The 27,307-nt window shown below is 36.4% G+C and overlaps 2 protein-coding genes across 2 annotated transcripts; one reads left to right on the plus strand and one right to left on the minus strand.

Moving 5' to 3' along the window:
• The first annotated feature begins 3,256 nt into the window (after nucleotides 1-3,256).
• Nucleotides 3,257-16,592, plus strand: LOC133851166 (long chain acyl-CoA synthetase 7, peroxisomal). The gene is made up of 23 exons (XM_062287484.1): nucleotides 3,257-3,487; nucleotides 4,370-4,430; nucleotides 4,541-4,618; nucleotides 4,829-4,900; nucleotides 4,991-5,072; nucleotides 5,298-5,403; nucleotides 5,477-5,553; nucleotides 6,838-6,882; nucleotides 6,992-7,078; nucleotides 11,276-11,365; nucleotides 11,487-11,566; nucleotides 11,667-11,760; nucleotides 12,651-12,739; nucleotides 12,829-12,917; nucleotides 13,138-13,267; nucleotides 13,375-13,493; nucleotides 13,653-13,776; nucleotides 13,859-13,945; nucleotides 14,961-15,064; nucleotides 15,140-15,225; nucleotides 15,764-15,850; nucleotides 15,923-16,009; nucleotides 16,198-16,592. The coding sequence occupies exons 1-23, from the start codon at nucleotides 3,373-3,375 to the stop codon at nucleotides 16,294-16,296; spliced, it is 2,088 nt and encodes a 695-aa protein (XP_062143468.1). The 5' UTR covers nucleotides 3,257-3,372; the 3' UTR covers nucleotides 16,297-16,592.
• A 321-nt stretch (nucleotides 16,593-16,913) lies between these two features.
• Nucleotides 16,914-26,256, minus strand: LOC133851165 (aminopeptidase P2). Its single transcript, XM_062287483.1, has 13 exons — nucleotides 25,905-26,256; nucleotides 25,017-25,142; nucleotides 24,682-24,801; nucleotides 24,001-24,276; nucleotides 22,885-23,057; nucleotides 22,120-22,374; nucleotides 20,954-21,105; nucleotides 20,300-20,490; nucleotides 19,452-19,560; nucleotides 19,192-19,346; nucleotides 18,441-18,533; nucleotides 17,676-17,756; nucleotides 16,914-17,157 (listed from the first exon to the last, which is right to left on the minus strand). The coding sequence occupies exons 1-13, from the start codon at nucleotides 26,217-26,219 to the stop codon at nucleotides 17,086-17,088; spliced, it is 2,118 nt and encodes a 705-aa protein (XP_062143467.1). The 5' UTR covers nucleotides 26,220-26,256; the 3' UTR covers nucleotides 16,914-17,085.
• Nucleotides 26,257-27,307: the final 1,051 nt, after the last annotated feature.

Here is a 27,307-nt window from a genome sequence, read left to right on the forward strand (position 1 = left end):
AAGCTTCTGCCTCGACGATGTCATCTCGTCTCCTACCCTTTAGCCACGCAGATCATTACAAAAACCTATTAAAACTCGGAGAGAGATATCTGGTTACAATAAATCACAATTACTAAGCCCCTTGTTTCTCATGTCTCCAAAAGGACCTCCCTAGTAGTAATAGGTAGCAATCAGATTGATAGCAATTGATTACCATATTTATTTTTAAGTTTATTTATAATTTTTCTAATAAATCCGAGTGTTTTGTATTGTAAACTTCATATGTTGGTACAGTTTCCGGTATGATGTGAATCTGCACGTTCCTTTGATGTTCTTCACGTTTCTCAACAAATCTGCAAAACAACAAAACCTAGGGACCCTTCCGGGGGTCCCGCTCCGATGCCTAAGTTAGCTTCTGTGAGAAAATAATGTTCTATGCATAAAATTGAGTCTTCGTTTATACCTGGGGTATGAGCCTATTTATAGGCAAAGATGTGGAGTCAAAGCTGGATTAGAATTCCTGCTCCTTGTCGATCTAAAACTGTTGTCAGAGTTCTAATCGAGATCTAGCATTGATATCAAAGTTCTAATTGGACTCTGATCCTTTATTAGACTTCTAATCTGATATCTTCTTAGACTTCTGATCTGATATCTTCTTAGACTTCTGATATGATCATTATTCTTATCTGATTATTATTCTTATCTGTTTGGACCTTATTTGACTTTCGAATCTCCTCTTTGGATCGGGTTGAGTGGGATTTATCCCAACATCATATAAAAATAAAAGGGTTAAATACCTTTTTAGTCCCTGAGTTTTGACAACTTTATTTTTTAGTTATTGAGTTTCAATTCGCATCACAGATGATACATTAATTTTGGGAAATGACCAAATTAGTACCTCGGTTAACTTCTCCGTCCAAAAATTAACGGTCCGCCACGTGTCAACCTCATAAGTTGACACGTGGCACTATATAAAAAAAATAAAAAATAAAAAAATAAAAAATCTTTAAAATTAATTAAAAAATTAAAAAAAATTGAGAAAACTAAAAAAAAAAGGGGGGGTGGGGCCACCATGGGGGTGGCCGGCCACCCCCATTTTGGCCAGGGAGGTGGCCGGCCGGTCTGGGGTGGCCGAACCACCCCCATGTGGTGGTTCGGCCACCCCCTGGACAAAAAAATAAAAATAAAAAAATTCGGGTTTAGGGTTTTGCCCTTGGGGGTGGCCGAACCACCCCCAAGGGCATGGGGGTGGTTCGGCCACCCCTAGATCGGCTGGTCTGGGGGTGGCTGAACCACCCCCGTGGCCCTTGGGGGTGGTTCGGCCACCCCAAGGGCAAAACGGGAAAAATAAACCCTAAAAAAAAATTTCATGTTTTGCCCTTGGGGTGGCCGAACCACCCCCAAGGGCCACGGGGGTGGTTCGGCCACCTCCAGACCGGCCGATCTGGGGGTGGCCGAACCACCCCCGTGCCCCTTGGGGGTGGTTCGGCCACCCCCAAGGGCAAAACCCTAAACACGATTTTTTTTTTTTTTTTTTTTTTTTTTGTCCTGGGGGTGGTTCGGCCACCCCAGACCGGCCGGCCACCTCCCTGGCCAAAATGGGGGTGGCCAAGGAGCCACCCTTTTTTTTTTTTAGTTTTTTCAATTTTTTTTTTTAATTAATTTTTAAAGATTTTTTATTTTTTATTTTTTTATATAGTGTCACGTGTCAACTTCTGAGGTTGACACGTGGCGGACCGTTAATTTTTGGACGGAGAAGTTAACCGAGGTACTTATTTGGTCATTTCCCAAAATTGATGTATTATCTGTGATGCGAATTGAAACTTAGGGACTAAAAAATAAAGTTGTCAAAACTCAGGAACCTTTAAGGTATTTAACCCAAAATAAAAAGAAGAAGAAGGAGCATATTTTTCAATGAACTTCAACTGTCGCAGTACTTGAGTTTTGATTTGATGGTAATCATCTTCAAATCAGGTTTTGGACTTGAGTATTGATTTGGCGTTTATTGATTTAGGGTTTGACTTTGAGTTTTGATGTACGTGTTGTTTTTTATTTGAGACTTTATCAGTTTAGATTTGAGATATTTGATTGTTGAAATAATTAGTGTATATGATGTTTTGAATATAAGAATGTTTGGAATTTTGTAAATCAGGTTTTGCACAAAATAAATAATATATATATATATACCTGATTTTTTTTTCCCTCATTTTATAAGTTAATGTCGTTTGAACAGTAACAACGTTAATTAGCACAGTTCAAACAATAAACGACGCTATTTTAAATTCTTGACCCTATATTTAGCATCGTTTATCAAACGACACTATTCAAACGCTAATAGAATATATAGTACCATTCTTTGGGCCATAAACGATACTATTCAAACAATACTAAACTCCTCTTTCTTCTTATTTTTCTTATTCATTTTTGTTTTCTTTTTTTTTCAAGCTTGTTGAAAAGGCATTTGAATCCTCTTCGGTTCATTTGGTTATTGTATTTTAAGGGGCAAAATTATTCATAAAAGTGTGTATAGACAATTTTACTAGCTCCTCAAAATATGTTAACCGCGGGATCCCCTCAGTTCATTGTCCGTGGAAAGGTGGGTTCATTCACTGCTGTTTGGATCATCATCAAATATCTAGCTATGTAAGGAGCATATATATATATATATATATAGGGATTTGATTTTTGTACAACACCAATACAACAACTGCACAACAACTCCTTACATAAGGGTGGGCCCCAGTATGTGAGACCCACCCTCATGTGAGGGATTGTTGTACAGTTGTTGTATTGGTGTTGTAAATCTAACATTTTTCATATATATATATATATATTTTTGGATCAACATCAGTGCATCACCCTTGTATTTCAGCTTCCAAAGCGACCCTCAGTCAAGCAAAACAAGAATTTTTTTAAAAGAAAAAGTCTATTCAGGAACTGGTTACTTTAATATCATATTTAAGAGAAATTATTAAATATAGTAAGAATTTAGTATTCTAATAGATCCACTTTCCATGATTGTTTAGTTAGAGATTATTTTAATTTTTTTTAGTTTTTTTTTTTATTATTTTATTATTTTTTAGAGCTGGTAAAATTTTTTGAGCTTTCGAAGTTGGTAAAAGTACGTGGACCGAATTTTAGCGGGAAAGGCCACGTAGCTCACCTATCTCACCTGCTGACGAGACGCAACGTATTATACTAACGGCTCTGATCTTATCCTAATTATCATTCTCTCATCATCATCATCATCACATTAAAAAGCGTGCCCCTTTCGCTTTCTCATAATTTTTCAGATTAAGCGACGGGAAAAGACCAAGCTCGACCAACCTTGCCCACCCATAGTTTTCCCGAGAAAATTCTTGGCGATCATTTTCCCGAGAAAATATTGTTCCCATGGAATCACCGGCGCAGCGTCGCCTCCATGCCATCCAATGCCACCTCCTCCCCACCTCCGATGATCCCCAGTCTCTTGTTCAAGCCAACCTCACCGCTGGAGAGTTCGTTCATGGTACTTTCTCTCTATACGTATAATTATATATGTATGTATAAGTTAATATATAAACTTGTACGCGTGTATATAAGCATAAGGAGCAATTGAGCGATGGGAGCTTTATCTGATCAGATAAAATTTGGAGCTGCGTAGTAGATATTGTGGCGGCTGTGATTCTGCAGCTTATGTGAGATTGTGATTGTGATTCGTAGGACACGTTTGTTTGGTAGCTCTGGAAGACCATATTGATTTTCTCAAACTGTTTCCGAAAACTGATTTACTGCGAAAACAATGAAAACTCGCCGTTTTGGTTGTTCTTTTTTATATTGTTAATTGCGTTTTCGTATCAAAAAATCGTGGACAAAAAAAGAAAAAAGAAAAAATCGTTTCTACGATTTTTTTTTTTTTCCTGAAAACAGTTCTCAGAGACTCAATAACTGATCAATTACTCTGTTTTCCGCGTTCTCAACACGTTTGCATTGGACTTTAACTTATGTTTTGTTTTTTCTTTTTTCTCTTGGAACGAGTAATGCTTTTACCACTACCTAAATTGAGTGTCATACCTTATACCTTGAGAAATTAGAAGCTTGATACGCCTTTTCTAAAGTATTAGTAAGTTACACTCGCAACCCAGTAAGTACCTTCCATTTATTCTTTACAAGGGGAGGAAGCGGTTAATAACGCTTTTACCACTTCTTTTTAGCTGAAGGAGTACAAATCTTAGATCTTCATATTGCTTTATAATTCTTTGAATTAAAATCCTGCACGTGGCTAATTGAAACTTGTTTTACTCAATAGGACTTAATCAAATTTGTCAACTCTCTTTTTGGTTATATGTGTGAATTTTCATTATATTTTATGTTATTGGGCATCAAAATGTTGGGTTCAATTTCTGAGCAGGGCTGGGTTACAGTGTAGTTCTTCCAGAAAAGTTGCAAACAGGCAAGTGGAATGTGCATAGGTACTCACTACTCTTGTTTCTGTTTCTACTTCAGTTGGTTACTTGTAGGTATGCTGTTTCCATTTTTCTTTTCTAGGACAATATGGAACTTTGTTACTTTTTGGTGGCAGATCAGTGCGTTCTCCTTTGAAGCTCATAAGTAGATTTGCTGACCATCCTGCAATTGGGACACTTCATGATAATTTTGTGTGAGGGTCCTTACTCCTTTGTTTAAACTTGCACTTAGCTTTAAGGCTTTTGTGTTTGTTGTAAATATGCCCTGACTTGAATGCACTTTTTGTTGTTTATATAATTTACTTTTAAGAGAACTATTGCAACTATATGTGCTTCGAGTTTTCTGCCTAAGCTTATTACATAACGGGAGAGATAAGATATTTCTCAAAATATTCTGAATACAGGCATGCCGTTGAAACTTTCCATGATTACAAATACTTGGGTACACGAATTCGGATAGATGGTACAATTGGAGAGTAAGTTGGTTATCAATTACTTAAGTATGTATCTCCTGTTGAGTAGCCTTCTCCATAAAGGAATGTGTGACATGTTCTTTATAACTGAAGGTACAAGTGGATGACATATGGGGAAGCAGGAACTGCTCGCGAAGCAATAGGTTCTGGCCTACAGTATCATGGGTTACAAAAGGTTAGTCACTTCAAGAGTACTTAGATTCTTCTTTTTTAAGGACCCCTATAATCCTCAATGTAGTTGCAATTGGATAAGCTCATAACTCTTGTTATCTTCTATGGTATTTAGCTTGTATGCCAAATTCAGTCTATGTTAGGGACCTCTTAGTTTAGAAGTTGTCATTTCACGAAATATTTTAGTACTGCAAATATGATTTGCTTCGTCTGGTCTCTCATGGAACAGGGAGCTTGCATTGGACTTTATTTTATAAATAGACCGGAGTGGCTGATTGTGGATCATGCCTGCTCAGCTTATTCATATATCTCGGTTCCCCTTTATGACACTCTTGGTGTGTATCTAATTATCTAAACGTATCTTCCTAGTCTGTTGAGCCTGCTCTGACAGTATATTTTTCTGTGCAGGTCCAGATGCTGTTAAGTTTGCTGTGAATCATGCTGGTATACAGGCTATTTTTTGTGTCCCACAGACTTTGAACAGCGTGAGTTTGATCTTTACTTCTTTCAGCTTTGCTTATATATTAGGGGGACTGTGCTTAGGTAGAGACAGGTATTTAAATTGGTGTGTGTATTGCTGCTAACTTGTTGTCCTTGAGAAGGAACTCTAATACATTTCAGCATTTTTCCAGACATCAAAATGGGAAAGAAAAAAAAAATAGTGATGGAAATATAAAGTGGGAAAGATGTAAATTGTGATAGATTCTTTTATTTTAACCAAATCAATTCCTTATATTTTTGTGATAAACAATGTGTCAATATTCCAAACAACCCTTGTGAAATAATAATGAACCAGACATGAATTTTGAAAGAGACAGTGGATAAGACAACAAGGTTTTGAATTTAATAAATATTGGTGATGTCAGAAAGGTTTGGCAAATGATATTTTCCAATATTTTTGAGATATCGGCTGATTTTTTTATTTTTTTTTTGCAACCTATATTTGATTAGTTTATTAGACTGATACTTTCCAATAAATTTCCTATAATTTCCAATATATCACTGATAAAAATCTGATATCACACCCGATATATTTCAGTTTTTTTTTCTTCCTCTTTATAAATTTTATATATTTTTGATAGTTTAGATATTTCTGCTATTTTTGGTAATATTTTCTGATATTTCGACCGATATATTTCTGAAGGATATTTTAATATGTCTATTCCGATTCTCAATGCATTGCGATATACTGGTGAGATTTTAAACCATGTGTGATAGTGCATTCATCCAGACATCTTGTGGACATAAATTCTTTGATTAATGAAAACTTGGCATACACTAATTTTTATTTTATTATTTTCAGTATGTGAGGACCTTTCAGGAAATTCCAATTTGAGTTGAAAATGCTAGTCCATGTTTTGGATTTTTGGTTGCTCATTGCAAACAGATTGCCTGATAAATCAGGTTTCTCGCATGTGTAACTTGTTTATATATATATATATATATATTTCAATGTTTTTAATCTCTTAAGAAGCATAGTGTCTTTCGATTGTTTAAGATTTCTTTCAGCATTTCTTGTCAAAGGTTTGGTTTGTAGTACCCCTTTTGGCCATATAACAGAATTTTCCCTGATAATTTGAAGTTTTATGACCATGCTTCCTTACGGGCTTCAATGATCTGGTTGGAAGTGCAATCCCATTTCAGTTTCATATTGCTTGTTATTTTTGTCCGTATCAGAGATCTACATTTTCTATTACTTTCATCATCGATAAACTGAATTTGATTCCCCATTTGCAACTTATCCTATATCCTTCTCCTGGAACTTGCAGTTGTTGAGCTTCCTATCTGAGATTCCATCCGTACGTCTTATAGTGGTGTGTACTCCTAAAATCTCTTTGCAGTATTTTTTATAAAGTTAAAAGAATGGTAGATGCTTGTCAGCCAGTTTTCTGATATTTTTCCCCTGCATCCATAATGACATAGGTAGTGGGAGGCATGGATGAATATTTACCTTCTCTTCCGTCAGCATCTGGAATGAAGGTTATATCATATTTGAAATTGATCAGTCAGGTAAAATTGGAATTTTCACTTTTCCTTTCCTCTAAGAATGGAATTTTGAGCATATTAATATCCTCATGGCCTGACAAATAAAATCATAGATTTTGCATGGTTGTACTTCTATATCTATCCAATTGGGTGATGGTTTTTGACAAGATCATGATGCGTTTAAAGTTCCTTTTAATTACATAATTTGGGTTGGATTGTATGAGCAAATCATATAAAATTTCAACATGGACAACCATTTATTCAATTGGACACTTTTCGCATTGTTGATGTGACTTTCACCCATCAACTCGTGGGCCTCAGTTTGTTTTCTCCTTCTCCAAGTAAGAGAGTAATTGTTGAGCAAACCGATGTTGTGGCTTTCTTTTTTCCCTCTTGAGCACCGACTTTCATGCATTATAAAAGGAGGCTTTTCAGAAATGGAATATCTACATCTCTCAGTTACGGTCTTGCGTGCAACGGCTAGAAAAAGAGTTCAATCTTTTGCTGTGTTTGTTATTTGAGAGAGAGAGAGCCGCAAGCCCCATCTTTTCTCTTTTGTTTTCTCCTTTGGGGAAGAATATATTTTGTTTGAGAGTGAGATTTGAGTGTATTAGGGCTTTGGGTTTTGAGTGGTTTTCTCTTCACTATTGTTGTACTCCATCTTTGGTTAGTTATTTTCTTTGTGATCGCTTCTGTCTGTGGAAGTACCTTACATTGAGGGACCTACGTAAATTTTGGTGTTCTTGTGTGATTATTTTTATTTACCATAATTGTGGTATATTGCACAACAAGTGGTATCAGAGTTAAGGTTCGATATTCAGATTGACGATTACGGCAAATATGGCGAGTACCAAGTATGAAGTGGAGAAATTTAATGGTAAGAACAACTTCTCTCTTTGGCAAAGAAGAATGAAAGATCTTTTGATTCAGCAGGGGTTCTACAAGGCGTTATTGGGTAAGGCGAAACCCTAAAAGGTGGTCGATGATGAGTGGGAAGAGATGGATGCTAAGACTGCTAGTGTCATTCGTTTAAATCTGTCAGACAAAGTTATTCATTGTGTGATTGATGAAGAAAAGGATGAAACAATTTGGCAGAAATTAGAGTGTATATATGGCAAAAAATTTGACGAATAAGTTGTATGTAAAGAAGAAATTATATGGTTTACAGATGGAGGAAAACACAAATTTGCTTGAGCACCTCAACAAATTTAACATAAGGAATACACATTTATTGAACTTTGAAGTGAAAATTGAAGAAGATAAAGCGATACTTTTGTTAACATCGCTTCCCCATTCGTATGATCATCTGGTTATGATATTATTGTATGGGAAAGAAACTCTAGAATTGGAAGAGGTGACTGAAGCTCTTTTGTCACATGAAATGATAAGAAAACATGTCATTGATCAGGCTGATGGGATTGTGGCGAGGTTTGAGCCAAAGCACGGAAGGGATAAGTCTGAGAGGAATAATGGCAGAGGTATGCAGTGTCGATTAAAGTTACGATCGGCAAAGGGTGAAGAATCTCTGTTAGATGCAAAAAGATGTGGAGTGATATTATTGTCACAAAGAAGGGCAATATAGAAGATTTTGTAGGGTATTAAAACAAGACTTGGAAGATAAGAAGAATAAGAAAAGTTTTGTAAATCTAGTAAGTGTTGCCAATGACGAGTTTGAAGACAGCAAGGTTAACACAAATCTTCTTTCAGTTTCTTTAGGTATAGATTCTCTTATAGAGTTTTGGATTTTGGATTCCGCTTGCTCATATCATATATGTCTGAAAAGGCAGTGGTATGAGACGTTCACATCTTGTAATTCTAGTTCTGTTTTGATGGGTAATGATGCTATGTGTAAGGCTATTGGAATATGTAGCATAAAATTCAGGATGTTTGATAAAGGTGCTTTGGTGGTAATGAAAGGTCAGAAAATTGGAAATTTGTATAAGTTACTCGGAAACACAGTTACATGTGGAGTTACAATATTCACTTCGGTAGATGCGAACACGGTGTTTTTGAGCTTTACAAGCGGAATTTGTTGAAGGGCGTGAAATCATGAAAAATAGATTTTTGTAAGTGCTGTGTGTGGGAAGCAACAAATAATTAGTTTTAAGGTGAAATCTCATATGGGCAAAGGTGTTGACTATGTTCATTTAGATGTTTGGGGTGTGTTTTATTTTGTCAGTTTCATTGATGTTTTTTCAAGAAAGGTTTGGGTTTAAAGTCGGAGGTTTTCACCATCTTCAAGCAGTGGAAAGCACAAGTGAAAAATCAGACTGAAAGAAAAGTGAAACATTTTGGATCCGATAATGAATTGGAGTATAAGGACGCTGAATTTTTGGAGTTATGCAAAATAGAAGACATTACTCGTCATTTCACAGTTAAAGAGACTATAACATAACAAAGTTGCTGAAATGATGAACATAACATTGTTGGAAAAGGTGAGATGCACGAGGTTGAATGCAAAATTGCTAAGAAGCTATGGGTTGAGGCAATTAATTATGCATGCTTTATCACACACCAATCTCAATCTGCAGTGATTGATTTCAAGGTTCTAGAGGAAGCATGAACAAGTAAACCAGTTGACTATTTAGTTTTGAAAATATTTGGTTGCCCTGCATATGTTCATGTGCAAAGTGGAGAACGATCAAAATTAGACTCAAAATCGAGAAAGTGTATATTTCTTGGTTTTCAGATTGGTGTTAAGGGCTATTGGCTATGAGATCCAGTTTCAAAAAAGAAAATTGTTAGTAGAGATGTAGTATTTGATGAGGCCTATATGCTAAGAAAATGTGAAGATTAAGTATCAAATGATAGCCAGAAAGGAAAAAAAAAAAAGTCGTGGAGGTGGAGTTTGATGATTAAAGTTCACTCATAGACAAGAGTGATGATGAACAATTTTTCAGAGGCTCACAGCACTTAGAAGAGCCTTATTCTTTAGCAAAAGGCAAAGAAGAATGTGATTGAAAAGCACTAGAGGTATGAATTTGAGGATATGGTTTCTTTTGCTTTAGTAGCTAGTAGTGGAAAACCATCATGCGTTCAGGATGCTATCAACGGGAAAGACAATAATAGTTGGATAGCAACTATGCCAAAGGAGAGAATCACCACAAAAAAAAAAAGTAAAACTTTGCTCATTGGAAAGAAGGATATAGGGTGCAAATGGGTCTACAGGGAAATAGACTTAGCTGAGAAAATTTAGTGGCCAACAAGACTGGTAGACAAACATAGTGTTATGACTAAATCATTTCCTATGCTCAAGTTCAAGAAATGCTTGAACTTGAGTGGTACTTGTAGATTGTAATTGTCCTTATGAGCTTTGATGGAGACATCTTGAGGAGATTCATATTATTAAACTTGATGAGATTCAAGTCAAGGTGAAAATTTGTTGATGTGACTTTTACCACCAACTCATGCTCGTGGGCCCCAGTTTATTTTCTCCTTCTCCAAGTAGGAGAGTAATTGTTGAGCAAACCGAAGTTGTGTCTTTCTTTTTCCCCACTTGAGCACAGACTTTCATGCATTATAAAAGGAGGCTTTTGAAAGACAAAACAACTGCATCTCTCAGTTACGGTCTTGCATGCAACGGCTAGAAAAAGAGTTCAACTCTTTTGTTGTGTTTGTTATTTGAGAAAGAGAGAGAGCTGCAAGCCCCATCTTTTCTCTTTTGTTCTCTCTTATGGGGAAGAATCTCTTTTGTGTGAGAGTAAGATATGGGGTGTATTGGGGCTTTGGGTTTTGAGTGTTTTTTTCTTCACTATTTTTTTACTTCATTTTTGGTTAATGAATTTTTCTGTGATCGCCTCCGCCTGTGGACATACCTCACATTGAGGAAACCATGTAAATTATAGTGTTCTTGTGTGTGATTATTTTTTATTTACCGTAACTGTGGTCAATTGCACAACACACGCATTTAAAGTTGAACACAACTAAGTTGATAGGGTCATAATTTGGCCCTTTGGTCTTGATATACAACATCCAAATCCTTTACTTCATGCACAGAGTGTTTCTTATATATTTCTTGATTCTTTTGACGCTAACCTGTTATGAAATACTATAACCTGATTATCTTCTACCTCCATTCTCAATCTATAACTAGTCTTGTGATTATTGATCGTAAATGCAAAATAAAGATTCCAAATCTTTTCTTTCTTTCTTTTTCTGACGGTGAATATTTAAGTGAAGAAGTTTATATGTTTCATCACCTTACAATTGATTTTCTTTTAGGGCCGCAGTAGTCTGCTACCTTTTTGCCCTCCTAAGCCTGAAGATATTGCAACCATATGCTATACTAGTGGTACTACTGGAACGCCAAAGGTAATGTGTTTTGTACGAACAAAGCGCTTTCTATGTTGATTTTTTCACCTACACAGTTTACCATGTACTAAATGGCATAGTTTTATGTTTTTATTTTTCTTTTCGTTTATCCTTCTGGAAGGGAGTTGTATTGACACACGGAAATCTGATTTCAAGTGCTGCTGGTTTTTCTCATGCAATCAAATTCAATGCCGCTGACATGTGAGTGCATTATTGATTACAGAATATACCATCAATTTGAAAGTTACTATTATTCTTTTAAATTTCAAAATACTTTTTTACAACATGTTACTTTTGACAGTTACATGTCATATCTTCCTTTGGCACACATCTATGAACGAACAAACCAAGTTGTCTCAGTGTACTATGGTGTGGCTATTGGTTTCTTTCAAGGGGTATGTGTTACATTTGAATATTAAGTTTAATAAGTCGTGTTTGAGAACCTTGAGCATATAATTGTTAATATCTGTCAAATTACATACATTATATCTATCATCAAAATATAGGAAATGGGAGTCAAATAATGTTTTTTATGCTCATGTCTTTTTTCCTGTTACTTGGATTTAGCATGTGGACTCCATTTTGGCATTCTAGTATGTCAAATAAGAAAATTCAGGAACTACATATTACAGTATGTGAAGCTTATCGCATCTATTTGTAGATTCCTGTTCATTGTTTGACTGTGGTGTTAGCATTAAAAGACCTTTTGCATTACACAACATAGAGATAAGATGTTCAAAATTTAAACTTTCTCAACTTTGAGTTGATAAACGTCCCCACAAGAAAAAAAAAGAGGGAAAGACTTGTAGTATTTTAATTTTCAAGCTAGTGTTGGTCCTAGCAACCGGTGCCCAACTTCTATTGTATTACATACAGCATTAACGTAAGTGCCTGAGGTTGTATAACAGCTTAGTACTTCTGGTGCAGCTTTTAAATAAAACTAGCTATTGTAGTTTCTGTTCTTATGACCATACAAGAATTGGATGCTCAAAGTCGTACACTAACTGAAAATAATTGAACTTTTCCTAGCAATGAATATCTAAATATAGCATAACAGCATAGCTCTGTTTTGCATAGATTTCTGAAGGAGTTAATGTGGCTCTGATTGTTTTATATAGGTTGATTCACAGTTAAAAAGTAAGTTTTCAGTGCTTTATTAATGTTGAGCACAGTAGACAGCAAGTTTCTCTTGATAATGTACACTTTTGGCTGTTGAACAAGTTTAAATAATGTTAATGGGTTTTCTTTGTACAAGCTTTACGTATGTCTCTCTTCTTATTTTCAGGACAATCTGAAATTGATGGATGACTTGGCTGCTCTTAGGCCAACGATATTTTGCAGTGTTCCTCGGTTGTATAATCGAATGTACACTGGGTAAGCATGACTTTGTGCTGTTTAAATTGCTCATTTGATTGCTATTTGTACTGCAAATCCATCAGGTCTAATTTAGTTTATTGTGATAGAATTACAAATGCTGTAACGGCTTCTGGAATGCTGAAGGAGAGACTATTTAGAGTTGCCTACAACTCCAAGAAGCAAGCCATAATGAGCGGTATGTGTGCTAAAATATCGACCCTTCTCACGTCTTAGCAGGAATTTCCTACCATCAAGTATGATAAGATTCAAGAGCATTGTTGATCTTACAAGATTAAAGAAATAAATTGTAAATCCCAATCTTATACAGCCCCCCAGGCTATACAACATAAGTTTACTGATGTGGCCTGCTATTTCTTTTTGGTCTTTTGTTGATTCATGTAATACAATCATTTCAGGTCGGAATCCATCACCAATATGGGACAGACTGGTATTCAATAAAATAAAGGAAAAGCTTGGAGGACGAGTCCGTTTTATGGGATCGGGTGCTTCACCGTTGTCTCCTGATGTCATGGACTTTTTGAGGGTGTAAGTCATATGTCTTGGAATGTGGACTATAAAATGTAGAATGGTAGTCTCTTTGGATGTTAATAAGGTCAACTTACATTATTATTGTACGTAACCCCAAATAACAGGTGCTTTGGCTGTCCAGTAATTGAAGGATATGGTATGACCGAGACTTCTTGTGTCATAAGCATAATGGACGAGGGTGATACTCTATCTGGTCATGTTGGATCCCCTAATGCTGCCTGTGGTAAGTTCTTGAGTAGTGCAATTGAAATTAACTAAATGAAATTATGGCACACCTTTATGCTTGATTGGATTTTAGTTTCTGGTTACCAGATTTAGATTTTCCTTTTCAGTATGTTTGCCGTGATTTGTGCTCAACTGTATTTCCCTTTCTTGCTTTCAGAAATCAAACTTGTGGATGTTCCTGAGATGAACTATACCTCCGAAGATCAGCCTCATCCTCGTGGCGAAATCTGTGTGAGGGGTCCCATTGTGTTTCAAGGCTACTACAAGGACGAAGTCCAAACGTACTCATCTTGCATATTATTACTTTATGTAACTAAAATACATTACTACTTTAATTATCTGACTATAAAGGGGATTAAACAGGAGAGAAGTAATTGATAATGATGGATGGCTGCACACAGGAGACATTGGGTTGTGGTTACCTGGAGGCCGCCTTAAGATTATTGATAGGTAAGATTTTACTATTTTTCTATCATGTTATCTAAAAAATTGATACTGGCACTGCTTGGATTTTCATTAGAGAATCAACAACAGTGCTTGTAGTACTTACCCCATCTAATTGCAACGTAAAGTCAAGATCTAATATCTCTAAATTCTGAAGATTGCCAGTTGAACTGTGACAAGTGATTTTTAAACTACATCTCGGATCATTTTCAATGACTAGACCTGACTTCACTGGAAAAGGACCAGGTTTTTGGGAGATTCATTGTAAATGCTTGTGGGAGATTTCTATACTTATGGCCGTACACAACTAATTTTATAGGGGATGATTGAAAGTAACAGTAAAACAACCTTTCTTCTGTCCTCTATAAAAGCCTATCTATTGTCATGCCACTGCTAAATATCCTCCTGTGCTTGTCATGCATGCTAAAAATCACATTGATTAAGTGCCACTAGACATCCTTAATTTCACATATCGAATTTTAAAATGTTACTTATAAGAAAAAAGAAAAATTAAAATGTCATAATTTGGATAACCATAATGGGTAGGCTGTTTTCTCACTCAATAACAATTTGATATACGTCACACATGACAAGCATGGGGAGAAAACTTAATCCAAGTCCCAACCGCATGCTTGGAAAAAGGTGCACAATACAAAAAATATAAGAGTGCTTCCATCAGGTATAAACCGATCCGGCCTCTGAATATCTTGTAGGTAAAAGTAGAACACAAACAAACACTGGTAGATACGGGCCAACTTATATATATTAGAAACCCTATGATGGCTGTTTTTAATACTTCACCATAGTAGAGAAAAGAAATCTTTTGAGGGATCCAGATAACTAGGGCTTTGGCTTTGACTGTGTCCTTGGGGAAAGTTCAAACCTTGAGAAAAATAATATGACACTCCCCCTTTTCTCTTAGGGTCTTCTGACTGGAAATCATTTGATTATATGTATGGCAATTATACAGAATCTGGAATTTTTGGCATCTCATTGAATTTTTGTTGTCAACTTATAACAGGAAAAAAAATATATTTAAGTTGGCACAGGGTGAGTATATAGCACCGGAGAAGATTGAGAACGTGTATGCCAAGTGCAAATTTGTTTCTCAATGTTTCATATATGGTAAGGAAATGGAAGTTACTTCGTATAATAAACTCTTCAGCAATGGTCTATGCTGACTACTTAATTTGTTATTAGGTGATAGCTTGAACTCGAACCTAGTAGCTGTAGTTGCAGTGGAACCAGATGTAATGAAAGATTGGGCCGCATCAGAAGGAATCGAGGTAGTTAAGTTGACTCTGCAAGATTTATTATCATGCTGCTTTTTTTATTCATTAGGTCTGGAATAGGACCTGGTTGGTTGAAACATTTCTCTTTTCAAGGCCATTCAGAAATCGACCATATGGCACCACATGGCGCCATCGCATGTCATCTCTAACCATTATGTACAGCATGATAATTTTATATCATTGATCGAGGAACCAGCACTGGATTTTTAGATTTTAGTTGGTTTAGAAAGCATGTTTTAAGTTTTTCAAGGCCCGTTCAGTCAACAACCAGGGAACAACGTCAATGTGTATTCTGCATTTTGTATATACAAGGATTGTTTTCCCTATTTGTTTCTTAAAAAAGCTGATTTCAGCTCGTGTGAGTGCTTAAACATGAATTGGTGGCCAGCTTCTTAACTGATGATTAATTTCTGTACTGTGCCAGTGTCATTCTGCTTCCATATGAAGCATCGTTGGCAACAATGGAGTATCTTTTACCTTCTTTTTTTTTTCCCTCTTTTTAATGGTTCTCTCTTATTGCATTTTTTCACAGTATGAAAATTTAGGACAATTGTGCAATGATCCACGAGCAAGAGCTGGAGTTCTTGCTGAAATGGATGATGTTGGAAGGGAAGCTCAGGTAATGCTTTGAGATACGTACACTATTTAATCTTTGAAGTTAGTTTTTGATGTTTTTCTTTTGGCTCTGCAGTTGAGAGGTTTCGAATTTGTAAAAGCTGTAACTTTGGTGCCTGAACCGTTCTCTTTGGAGAATGACCTTCTCACTCCAACATTCAAAGTAAGCATCTGATTCTTTTTCTTCAGAAGACCTTAGGCCCTGATAACCCTAATGCACCATTTAAATATCAAAAGACGGAAGGGAAAGTAAATTGGACACGTGTTTTTCGCACCTCTGTCTGCTACAAACAAAGCATATAATGAGAAGGAAAATAGTGTATCACTATATTGACCTGAATTATGTTGCAGATCAAGAGGCCTCAAGCAAAGGCATACTTTGCCAAACAAATATCAGACATGTATGCTGAGCTTTCTAAATCGGATCCAGTACCACAAATAATGTCATGACTTGAAGCCCATTTAAGCAGCAGCATAAAGGAAAAAGAATCATACTCCCAGTTTCTGTGATTACAAGGCTGATTGTTGTAATCTGCCATGCTTCTTAAGGATTTATATTTGTTGAAGAAATGCGGTTTCCATTACTTGTCCTGTATGGAACCTATAGGTATTCTGATTTGTTATTTGTTTACTTCTAACCCTACATGGGGTCAAACATTTTTTGTTATGGAAAACGTGCAAAGTTTTCATAACAAAGATGACATTAACGTTTATGGAATTCCATTCCTGAAGAACCTGAACTTAAACTGCATCGGCTGCTTATCGGGAAATGGGTGCACGTTGAAGGTGAGAACCACTATAGCTGGTTAGATGTGTTTGCTGTACTCGCTTCTTTCGTAGGTAGGTCATATAAGAAGTCTCTCTCAATTGTAGTAGGACAAGCTACAATTTGGATAGGCAATTGCAGCCAATCCCAATCCGGTATCACAATCCTGATAGTTTATAATAGTGTGCAATCTTTGACAAGAACTTTTTATGAGTTTTCCGCTTGGCCTCAAAACCCAGGTGATAGAAGATAGCATTGGACAGATCTTGTTACGTCTTAAATAGGCCCCAACTTTGGCGAGTATAAAACCTTTGAATGCGATCCTATTACTTCTCAAACAGCAAGAACTTGCAACTAAAGTGTATGTACAGTACAAGTTACAATCTTTCAAAATTATGTGTATAGAAGAATAAACTATGCAAATCAACTAGTGAGAAACTAAAGAACAACAAAGAATAAAGATGAGCTAGGAATCACTGTTTGACAAGTGGCCTTGTGTTGTTCCAAAGCCACCGACGAGCAGAACCATCCAGCAGGGGTGACACCTGTCAAATTTCTAAGTTAGTAATCATAAACATGAAGCAAGGTATGTGAGAATTACTAATTATACATGAGGATGCATGTGCAGAACTCAGATAATTGTCAGACAACAGACAACAGTTCTCTTCTACCTTCTAAAATGCGCAGAATATGCAAGTTCTAACCCTCTAAATACACCTTGAAATTGGTAAAAAAAACATCTTTAAAGCTATAGGATTCTGGAGAAAAGAAAAACATATGTTAATTCTACACCACTAGTAACAAGACATTAAAAATGTCGATAGAAACCCTCTCTCTCTCTCTCTCTCTCTCTCTCTCTCTCTCTCTCTCTCTCTCTCTCTCATTATGTAAAGATCTGCAAAAGTAAGAGTGATTTTTGGTTCTCAGACAGAATCATTTCGACATGAGATCTTTAGACAATATAATTCAGGAATTGTCACCATGACTGACTTCTTTCCCACACAGTACACACCAAAGCCAAAAGTACATAGGAATGGAAACAGTTTCTTGATGTGTCATATACCTTTTCCCAAACTTGTGAATGGTATTCATTGAGCCAATCAACCTCCGCAACACAGAGCAAAGATATGTCAACCAATTTACTCTGCATGAAAAAACCAGCAAAATCAGTAAGCATCCAAAAAGAAAAAGAAAAAATCTCTTGTTTGTAAAATGCCACTTATCCATTTTGGATGCCAATTACAATTATGGCAGAATAAATTAATGATAGGAACTTCACACTCAGTTCTACCACCCTTGTTTGTAATAAAATTCTTTTCTTCGGGAAAAGAAAGCTACAAAGGTAGTGGAATCTTATGAAAAGAATCAGAAAGTTCCTCTGTAATAGTCAAATATACTGCAAGAAAACCAGTAGGCAAGCACAAAATTATTGAGAAGTATGGCTGAAAAGGATTATTGGAGAATCTAATTCAAATATATATGCATGCATGGGGAGAATATCTCTATTTGACTGAACCATGCACTTAAAAGTATGACTAAGTTCCTCTAACTGGCAGAAAAATTACCGTTGCCACTAAACTTATTGTGAAGACCACTAAAGCCACAGTACCCAGTATATGTGATCATGATGTCATGTAAACTAAATCTCAACAAAGGCCAAGAAACTGAATACCGAAACAGCTGGATGTGACCACAGCTGATATCTCTATATGGTAAACATAGCAGGTTTTATTCCACTTTGAAGTTAATTTTTCTATTGTAGGCTTAACTCTGTGCACTCATGTTGATTTCTCAAACAACCTCAACTACCGGGCAAACATTAGCATACCTGAATGGGGACAAATGTGAGTTTTTCAAATCCCAGGTATCCAACCCCTCCAAAACGATTAGCTGTGTTGACCTCTTTCACATAAAGGAGATTCTGGAGAAGAAAGAAAACCTAAATTATAATGCAACAACTGTGTGCCAGAACGATAAGCAAAAAAATGTCACATCTTAATCATCTAGAAGAGCAACAAACATTTTAAACGAAGAGCAAAGCATAAAAAATAAAACAAAAAACAGCGGAGAGAGGTACAATGTTTTGTGCATCAACTAACAAGTGGGTGAAAATTAAGCCAACCGCCAAGCCATTTTTCTTTATGGAAAAGAAAAAGAGAACAATGCCACACTGAACATCTTGTAAATTGACAAATGAGTCTACTCATTTAATCACTACAAGTTTCTAAAATACCTCTTACAGGTTTTAACATCTGAAATGCATCTAGATGTCCAGTCAGCAAAGTTTACAAAATAACAACTGCAATCAAGTTTTACAAAAAATTTCTAAGCAGACCCTGGTGACAACCACCACCTTTGCACTAAGAAGGTAATGCAAACCCTCCTAAACATTTGTATTTACTTAGCTCTTATATATTTTCTTCTTTAGCACCATGTATTCGACTCGGGTCAAAGAAATAAACCCAATTTTATCTACTAGAACCTAATAAAAAGAACTCATCACAGATAGTAAACGATCCGGTGAATTTGCAGCTGAAGTGAATTTTCAAGAACATAAAAGAGTAGCTGAAAGAGCATACTTCAATTCGAATACCAAAGGCATGGTCTTCATAGTAGCCAGGTTCATTGCTGACAATCATGCCTTTCAATAAGGGGGTCATATTTCCATATCTAAAGCTAATACTTTGAGGGCCCTCATGGACATTCAATGCAGCTCCCACACCATGCCCGGTTCCTTAAAATGGAAGGGAAAAGGAAATAATTTCATTAAGTTAAATAGATTCATTTCAATGGTCACTTCACAACCACATAATAAGATAGTTGACACTCAGACATGTACCATGCCGGTAATCAAGTCCAATCTTCCACAGGGAAGAACGAGCAAATGCATCCAGTACAAAACCAGGGGTACCTTCAGGGAAAACTGCCTGATCAAGAGTAATGTGACCCTGCAATTGGACACCATCAGAAAATTCCAAAAATAATGTTCATAAAAGCCAAAATTAGCCATCTTAGCTCTTGAGAAGTACAGGATAAAAGTAAAAACCATACTACACATGCTACAAACAATATATATTATTCACACTGATTATTTACCCAAGAGAGCACTGAGGGACGTTACCCAGAACCAAGATACATAAAATAGCAGATTACTTTCACATAAGATGCAACAATACTTTGAAATGACGAAAAAGATTTATATTTCTCTAAGTCGAAAATGCTGTATATATTTCTCCCCCACCATGAGAGAATAGGATGGTAGATTGGTAAGAAATGCAATAGCCATCGGCTGTAAGCAGTATCACTACAGTCAACAACCACAGGAAAACGTCTCTAAAGGGTAACTTAATCGGCTAGGGACCACACCTCATTGAACTGGAGGTCAGTAGTTCAAATCTCCCCTTCCCCCTCCCCTTTGGGACAAAAAATTACTTATCAAAAACAACCACAGGAAAACATTTTCTAAGCAATATTTGAACTTAAGACCTAGAGCAACCCCACCCTAATTTTTCTAGCACCTGAATAAGACAGCAGGCAACCTTCAAGAAAAATCATTTTATATCTTTATTATACACTTCCTGGCCAAATCCATTGAAGTAAATCACTTTACGCAAACATGAGGCCATCTACATAATTAAAATTTCTAGAATTCTTAAAATGAAAAAAAAAAAAAAAAACTTTAGCTACCTGTAAAACTCGAGTGAAGCATTCTTTTTGTCGAGCAGTAGGTTCACCAAAATGTACTGTCCTGGTTACATCAGTAGTACCATCAACATATTGAGCTCCACTATCCAATAGAAACAGTTTCTTTGCATCCACAATAGCGCAACTTTCTGTTTCTGGCTTGTAGTGTATTATAGCCCCATTTGCACCAGAAGCTGGAAGAACATCGTAACTGTGAGCAGTGAGGTTTAATAACAGAGAAAACATCTGTGCATATTATTAGTTACAATTTGCAAAGAGACTGACAATATTCTTTGAATAAGCACCAAAATGCAACTAAACCACAAGCTTGTAACTTATACAAATCAATTCAAACTAAAACAAGTGAAAAGAATAAAACAAAAATCTCAAGTCATGGGCAAGCATGTTACAATGTTACAAAGATGAATACTCTCCAAATCCTTAACCGATTTTTTTTTTTTGGAGGGGTGGGGGGGGGGGGGGGGGAGAGAGAGAGAGAGAGAGAGTACAGAATAAGTTTCTGCAGTGAAATTCAGCCCAATAAATTGACAAAAGTTAGTCAAAATTACAGAAGTCGATGCGCCACTTATAATGAACTTGATCTAAAATCTTCATAAGTAAAAAAACTTATAATGAAAATTATGTAATTTGATATACCGCTTATAGTATCAAAGCTTGTATCAATGAAACCAGCCTGCTTTGAACGAAATTCAAGAAGTTTGTCTGCAACTTCCACCTCTGTTAGTTTCACATCCTTATGAATTTCATCTTCCAGCCAGACCCAAAACTGTGCCAGAGCAGCAGCATCCCTGCACAGAAGATATCAGTCACATCTTCCCCAAAGTTCTTAATGAAATTCATCTTGGTAAGTGATCATACAGACTCAAGCTTTCCCTGCAAAACAAAAATAAGTTTGACCCCCCCCCCCCCCAAAAAAAAAACAGAGCACCTTCATGCATGCCTATGGAGACTGACTATTATCCTGCTCTTGCTTACAATTTCTTTTTCAATCTCACTGCTGTGAGAAAATATTATTCTCATCAAGAATTCCACAGATAATCTATCCAGAGTCACATAAGAGATACATAAGGGCATTTTAGTAAAGGGTAATAAGTCTGATCGACTAATGAAATTGGTTTTTTTTGTTTTTTTTTATTTTTTATGTATGGACTAATGAAATAGATAATCATGCATCAACAATTTTCATCCTAATTTCAGAGTCTATTTCCCCTCCTCTTTTACATATAAAGTGATATGATCATTGACCCATATCACAAACATGGGGAGTAAAAAATCTGCCCATATGCAGGAAACAATGGACAGCACACGGGAAGAAAAATAATTCAGCAATTCTAATGAAAAAAAAAAAACGAAGAAAGAAAAGAATTTGGAATAATCTGTATTTAAGAGAAAATTCCTTGAAATAGAGGATATACTCAATTGGATTAATGAACGAAGTAATCTGCATTCAGGAACTAAATTCCATTTAAGCTCTTTCCAATGAATAATTTGTGGCACTCCAAAAAAAGAACAAATGAGATACCAATGAAAGTCCATTTTGAAATGGCAACAACAATTAATTCCTTCATATTATTTCTATAAGTTTCAAAAATTAACTAAAATCATTGGGTAAACGACAAACATGCCAAACTTAAAGCTACATTCTAAATCATTCTATTGTCTACATAAATGATTCAAGATTATCATTAAGGCATTGCAATTAAATAATAAAATGTAAAACAGCCACATTAAATTATCAAGACAGGTATCAGATCACAGAGGGTGCTATTATAAAAAAGATCACGGAGGGTGCAATTAATTGCCTTAAATGAGAATTCTGCATCCCTTCTAGCTCTGCATGATTTTTCACAGCCTTTGCAATAGAGATAGGGGATGACTTATACACTCCAGCAGGTCCACCAGACTGACCGTTGGAGCTATCTTGCATCTTCCTCATACCTTTAGTTTTATTCCTGAGGCTTCCCATATATCTGTCACAGGCAGACTTATAGGTGTTGACAATGGCTGCATTAACAGATGATGTATCCAGCCAAAGGTGAGTCCCTTGCGCTGCCAAACTGAAAAAGGAAATGTTGTAATTCTTCAGATTCACTGCTGATGAAATAAGTTTCCCCCAGCATGCATGTAACAGCAAGCCTAAGGCACTCTAGTGACCCAGTCTCCAATATGTTGGTACCTATCTCAGACAAAGATGAAAGTTGTCTGCATTTGCAGCATTATACACGTGAATAAACTCACCATGGTTCACCTTATTTTCAAAGCCTATGAGTCTGAATCTCCTACAGTGTAATCGATCAACACCAAAGCCAGTTCACCATTTAAAAGGGGCTGTACATTCTTATGCATGTTTGATATGGCCCCATATGAGCATATTGATAACTGCTATTTGTACTTGTGCAAAATGTACTGCTTTTGTAAAAACAAAACTAGAAAGTAAATTTTAGAAAGATAGTGTAGAAACATTCACCTATACTGCATGAAACGCTACACCTATGCACACACGGGGTGCACACACTCGTATATAGAGAGAAAATAGAGAGAGAGAGAGAGACAGCTCCCAAACTTACCTTTCTATTTCAGAAAGGATAGACTCATATGGCCTCAACTCTACGCCTGCATTTTTCAAGTGATTCATCACCTCTGGTGTGACTTTACTATTGTCTATAAATAATTTTGCTCCATCAATCTCCACAATTAAGTATGCATACATAACAGGTGAATGTGGAACATCACTTCCTCTCTGCACAACAAAAATTTAAGTATCGATTCAAAGATCTTTACAAGTTCAGCTTTCTTTGGGGCAGGGCAAACCCACACCCCCCCCCCCCCCCCCCAAAAAAAAAAAAAAAAAAAAAAAAAAAAAAAAAAAAAGAAGAAAGAAGGAAAAATACAAAATCAGTCTCTCTGGTTGCACCGATTTGCATAAGCTCTCTTTAGGATTTAAAAAATGACTTAAAAAATCCCCGTGGTAAGCATAAGGACAAATAACTCCCCACGTTGACTTGCTGTTTGAAATCCTAATGGAAATCATCAATATGCCATGTCATCCCCAATCAAAATTAGACACGTTTCCTATAATAAAATATATATATATATATATATATATATAAAAAAACACAAAATTATAAATCTTTGTAAAACAAAAAAGAAAAAAAAAGGGGGGGGTCAACCACTCTTAGGCCGGCCAAAGGGGGGCCGAAACCACCCCCCCTAGGGGAATATGGGGTGGTTCGGCCATCCCCTCTAGCCAGCAAGGAGGTAGTTGAACCCCCCCCCTCCCCTTACTTTTTTTTTTTTAAAAAAAAAGAATTAATTTTTTTTAATATTTATATTTATAATTTTTGTTTTTTTTATATATATTTTTTATATTTTATAATATAGAAGACACACGTCTAATTTGGATTGGGGATGACGTGTCAGGATTTCAAACGGCAAGTCAATGTGAGGAGTTATTTGCTACTTATGCTTACTATAGGAAGTTTTAAGCCATTTTTTAAACCCTAAGGAGCTTATTGCAAATCGGTGTAACTATAGGAACTGATTTTGTATTTTTCCAAAAAATAAAAAAAGCTCTAGAGGAAGTCCCTTGTACAAGAACAAAGCAGCAAAAATTCAAACACATTTTGATAAACATGGTCTACATGCACCATCTTCACTTTGAAAAAGCTGTTCAGAAATATTACCAAGTTCAACAGCCAAGCCACTTCATCGAGCATTGATATTACAATTGCAGTTGAACCAGCGTCAACAAGTTCAGATGTCACGGAAGACATCTTTGATGCTACATCTAAACCCGCATATTTTAGGTCATGTACTCTGATTGGTTTTTTTGGAGGTTTAGTCCGTGATTCTCCCCAAATTTCATCCACTAGATTTAAATCATATAAGTAAACCAGCTCATGATTCTTCTTTGCAATGGCCTCCTTCAGTTCCTCTGCAGCATCGGAAGAAAAAAGAAACTGCTCCCTTCACAATACCAAAGACACCGTGTCATCAGAACAAGGCAAGTACAAAGAAAGCTATAGTGACCATAGGGAGAAAACAAAGAACAATGAAACAAACTTAATACAAGCAAAGTACATATTAACAGAAAGTGCAAGTTACGAAGTAAGTCAAAATGTGAATGGGATTATTAAAAGATCATTTTATATCATTTTTGAATATCCCATAAATCACGACAAAAAGGAAATATTCAGCATATGCTCCATGTTTACAAATGGAAAATATGGGAGAAATCCGAATTTTAAAAGGAAAAGAACACATGAGAATTTAAAATCAGTGAAAGATAGAATGGATTGCACAGTACGGAAAAATGAGAACAAGAAGATTAGTGAAGGCATCTTAAGCAGCAGAGTATTGCTCACAGGATCAATGCCAACCCGACCACCAGGAGCCAAAACATCATTAAGCCATTCACTAGTGGTAGGAACTCCAAGATTACCAGCCCGCATGAGAATCCAACTAGAACTCAGCTGCTTCTCAGCCTAATCATTATAGAGAGAAAAGAAGTATTAATTTTTTTGATAAGTATATTACCTATAATGGTGGATATCAAAACATAAATTTCCTTTCTTAATAATACCATAATGATTTGGCCCAACCAACGAGAAAATAAGAGGGAAAAAAAGGGTTTTGACTTGCATAAAGGACAGCTGAAATTGAAGAGTTGGAATAGGCAAAGAGTATCCTTTTTTCAAACCTGGAGAAAGTAACGCCCGTCTGTCCAAAAAGCTGCTTTATCCTTTGTGACAACAGCAGTACCAGCGCTACCAGTAAAGCCTGATATATAGGCCCTCCTCATATAACATTCAGCTATGAACTCACTCTGGAATCCAAAATGAAGGCAATTAAAATATGCCGGAGGCAACATTCAATGCAGAAATTTTATTAACCCCTAGTCACATATCAAAGAAACATTAACCCTATAATTCCTAATAACGTTTGGTGCCAAAACAGTATGAAGGAAATATGCTGAAACAGTTATGAATTTTGTCTAAGGAAAGCAATTTTTGAATAAAAACCCAGCCGAATCCCAAATAAGGCACGATCATTATACTACCAACTAACCGTATCCACAATAGACGACCAAAACACATTAGACCCAATTTATTCTAAAGCCAACGCACCATCCCACATTAAAAGAAAAAGGCAGCAATAACAAAGTTCAAGAAAAATTCGATTAAAACATTCAAAGCCCAGGTGCATCTTCTCCACTGTCACACCACCAAAACAAACTTCAGCCAAAAACTGAACCAAAAAGCTCAAATTTTTCAACAAAATCACTCCAAAAAAAAAAAACCAGTTGAATTCTAAACCCGAACCCACATTCCAGACCACAAATTCAATCAAAACTAACAAAAAAACTCGACCAAAACCGAGGAATTCAGCCTAAACATCCAATATCCAGTTGCATTCTCTCCTCTATAACACCAGCACAAACCAGTGAAACCACCAAATTTGCATCACAACCACTCAAAACGCACAAAACCCAATTGAATTCTACACCCAAACACACAATTCCCAGCCTACAACCCACAAATTTAATGCAAAACTAACCAAAAATTCAACTAAATCCCGAGAATTCAACCTGGTGAGCGTCCTGAGAGGGAATGATATAGGCGTCGACGTTAACCCCAGGCTTCGAGAAGAGCTCCCTGAGCCTACGGAGCTTCTCGTCGGGTTCTGAACCGGTGCGGTTCCTCTTGATTTCGGACGAGGGCTTGGCTGTAATGGAACTGCAATTTCGGACAGTGAGGATTGGGGCGTTTGGTGATTTGGTGAAAAGTTTGGGGTGGATTTTGAATTTGTGGAAAATTGGGAGTGAGACAGAGAGGAAACGGAGGTGGCGAGTGTGCGAGTGAGTACACGCCAGTGTTGATGTTAGCGAACACATGGTAACCATCTTCAGAGTGAGAGTGAGAGAGAGAGAGAGAGAGAGAAGGGGGGGGGGGGGGGGGGGGGGGCGGGCAACCAGAACCACTGATTGTGGAAGAAGAAGAAGATGGGTCTTGGGATGTTCCGAAACGGTGACGTTTGGTCATTGGTGATAAAGGTCCGACGACAATCGTATCACCATGGTCTACATTTTAGCAAAAGAGGAATGCTATTTTTTGACGTTCTAAAATTACTGTCGAATGAAATAATAAATGAAAATATATCTAGCTGAGTTTAGATTGCGATTTTGTAAGCAAAAAATATGATTTTAAACCAAATTTTTTTAAAAAATTCGTTTGGAAATTATGTTTTTAAAAAATTACGATTTGAAAACGTAAAAAATTGCTATTTCAAATCGCAGGTAAAGTAGTAATTTTTTGGGGTAATTACCTCTTCCCCCATAAACTACCAAAAAATGCGCGATGCCCCCACAAACTACCAACTCGACTAAAATAAAGCATTCAACTACCAAAGACCACCATTTTCCCCCATTCTGTCAGTTAGAGGAGTTAAAAGAAACAGTCAACGGGTCATGTGCTATTTTACATGGGGGCATATTGGAAGATGGTGGTAGTTCATGAGAGAAAAAGAGAAATAAAATGAGGGTAAAACGGCGTGTGACGGTCACGTGACCCGTTGACCGTTTGTTTTAACCCCTTTGACTGACGAAAGGGGGGAAAATGGTTGTCTTTGGTAGTTGAATGTTCTATTTTGGTCGAGTTGGTAGTTCATGGAGGCATCACGCATTTTTTGGTAATTCATGGGGGGAAAAGGTAATTACCCCTAATTTTTTTAAAACGCATAATTTTAAAGGCTAACTTATAATTTTTAAGGTCAAACTGCGATTTTACAAACGTTTAACTGTATTTTTAAAAATTACTTTTTCAAATCAAACATTTAAGGGTGCGTTTAAGATTGTAATTTCATAGAAAAAAAAAATATGATTTTAAACCAAATCGTAAAAAATGAATAGTTAGGAATTGTGTTTTTAAAATAATTGCGATTTAAAAATGTAAAAAACAGCTTTTTCAAAACGCAACCAAGGGGATTCTTTTT

This window comes from Alnus glutinosa, chromosome 12, assembly GCF_958979055.1.
Source record: "Alnus glutinosa chromosome 12, dhAlnGlut1.1, whole genome shotgun sequence".
NCBI lineage: Eukaryota > Viridiplantae > Streptophyta > Magnoliopsida > Fagales > Betulaceae > Alnus > Alnus glutinosa.

Bases quoted from the DNA above. Each gene is read 5' to 3' on its own strand.
- LOC133851166 (XM_062287484.1), top strand. From the start codon at position 3,373: ATGGAATCACCGGCGCAGCGTCGCCTCCATGCCATCCAATGCCACCTC. The intron at 4,619-4,828 runs GTGAGGGTCCTT...TTCTGAATACAG, and splicing joins ACACTTCATGATAATTTTGT to GCATGCCGTTGAAACTTTCC. The intron at 6,883-6,991 runs GTGTGTACTCCT...ATAATGACATAG, and splicing joins CATCCGTACGTCTTATAGTG to GTAGTGGGAGGCATGGATGA.
- LOC133851165 (XM_062287483.1), bottom strand. From the start codon at position 26,219: ATGGTTACCATGTGTTCGCTAACATCAACACTGGCGTGTACTCACTCG. The intron at 17,757-18,440 runs GTATGCTAATGT...TTTTTCATGCAG, and splicing joins TCACATTTGTCCCCATTCAG to AGTAAATTGGTTGACATATC. The intron at 17,158-17,675 runs GTATATGACACA...GAAATTTGACAG, and splicing joins ATTCACAAGTTTGGGAAAAG to GTGTCACCCCTGCTGGATGG.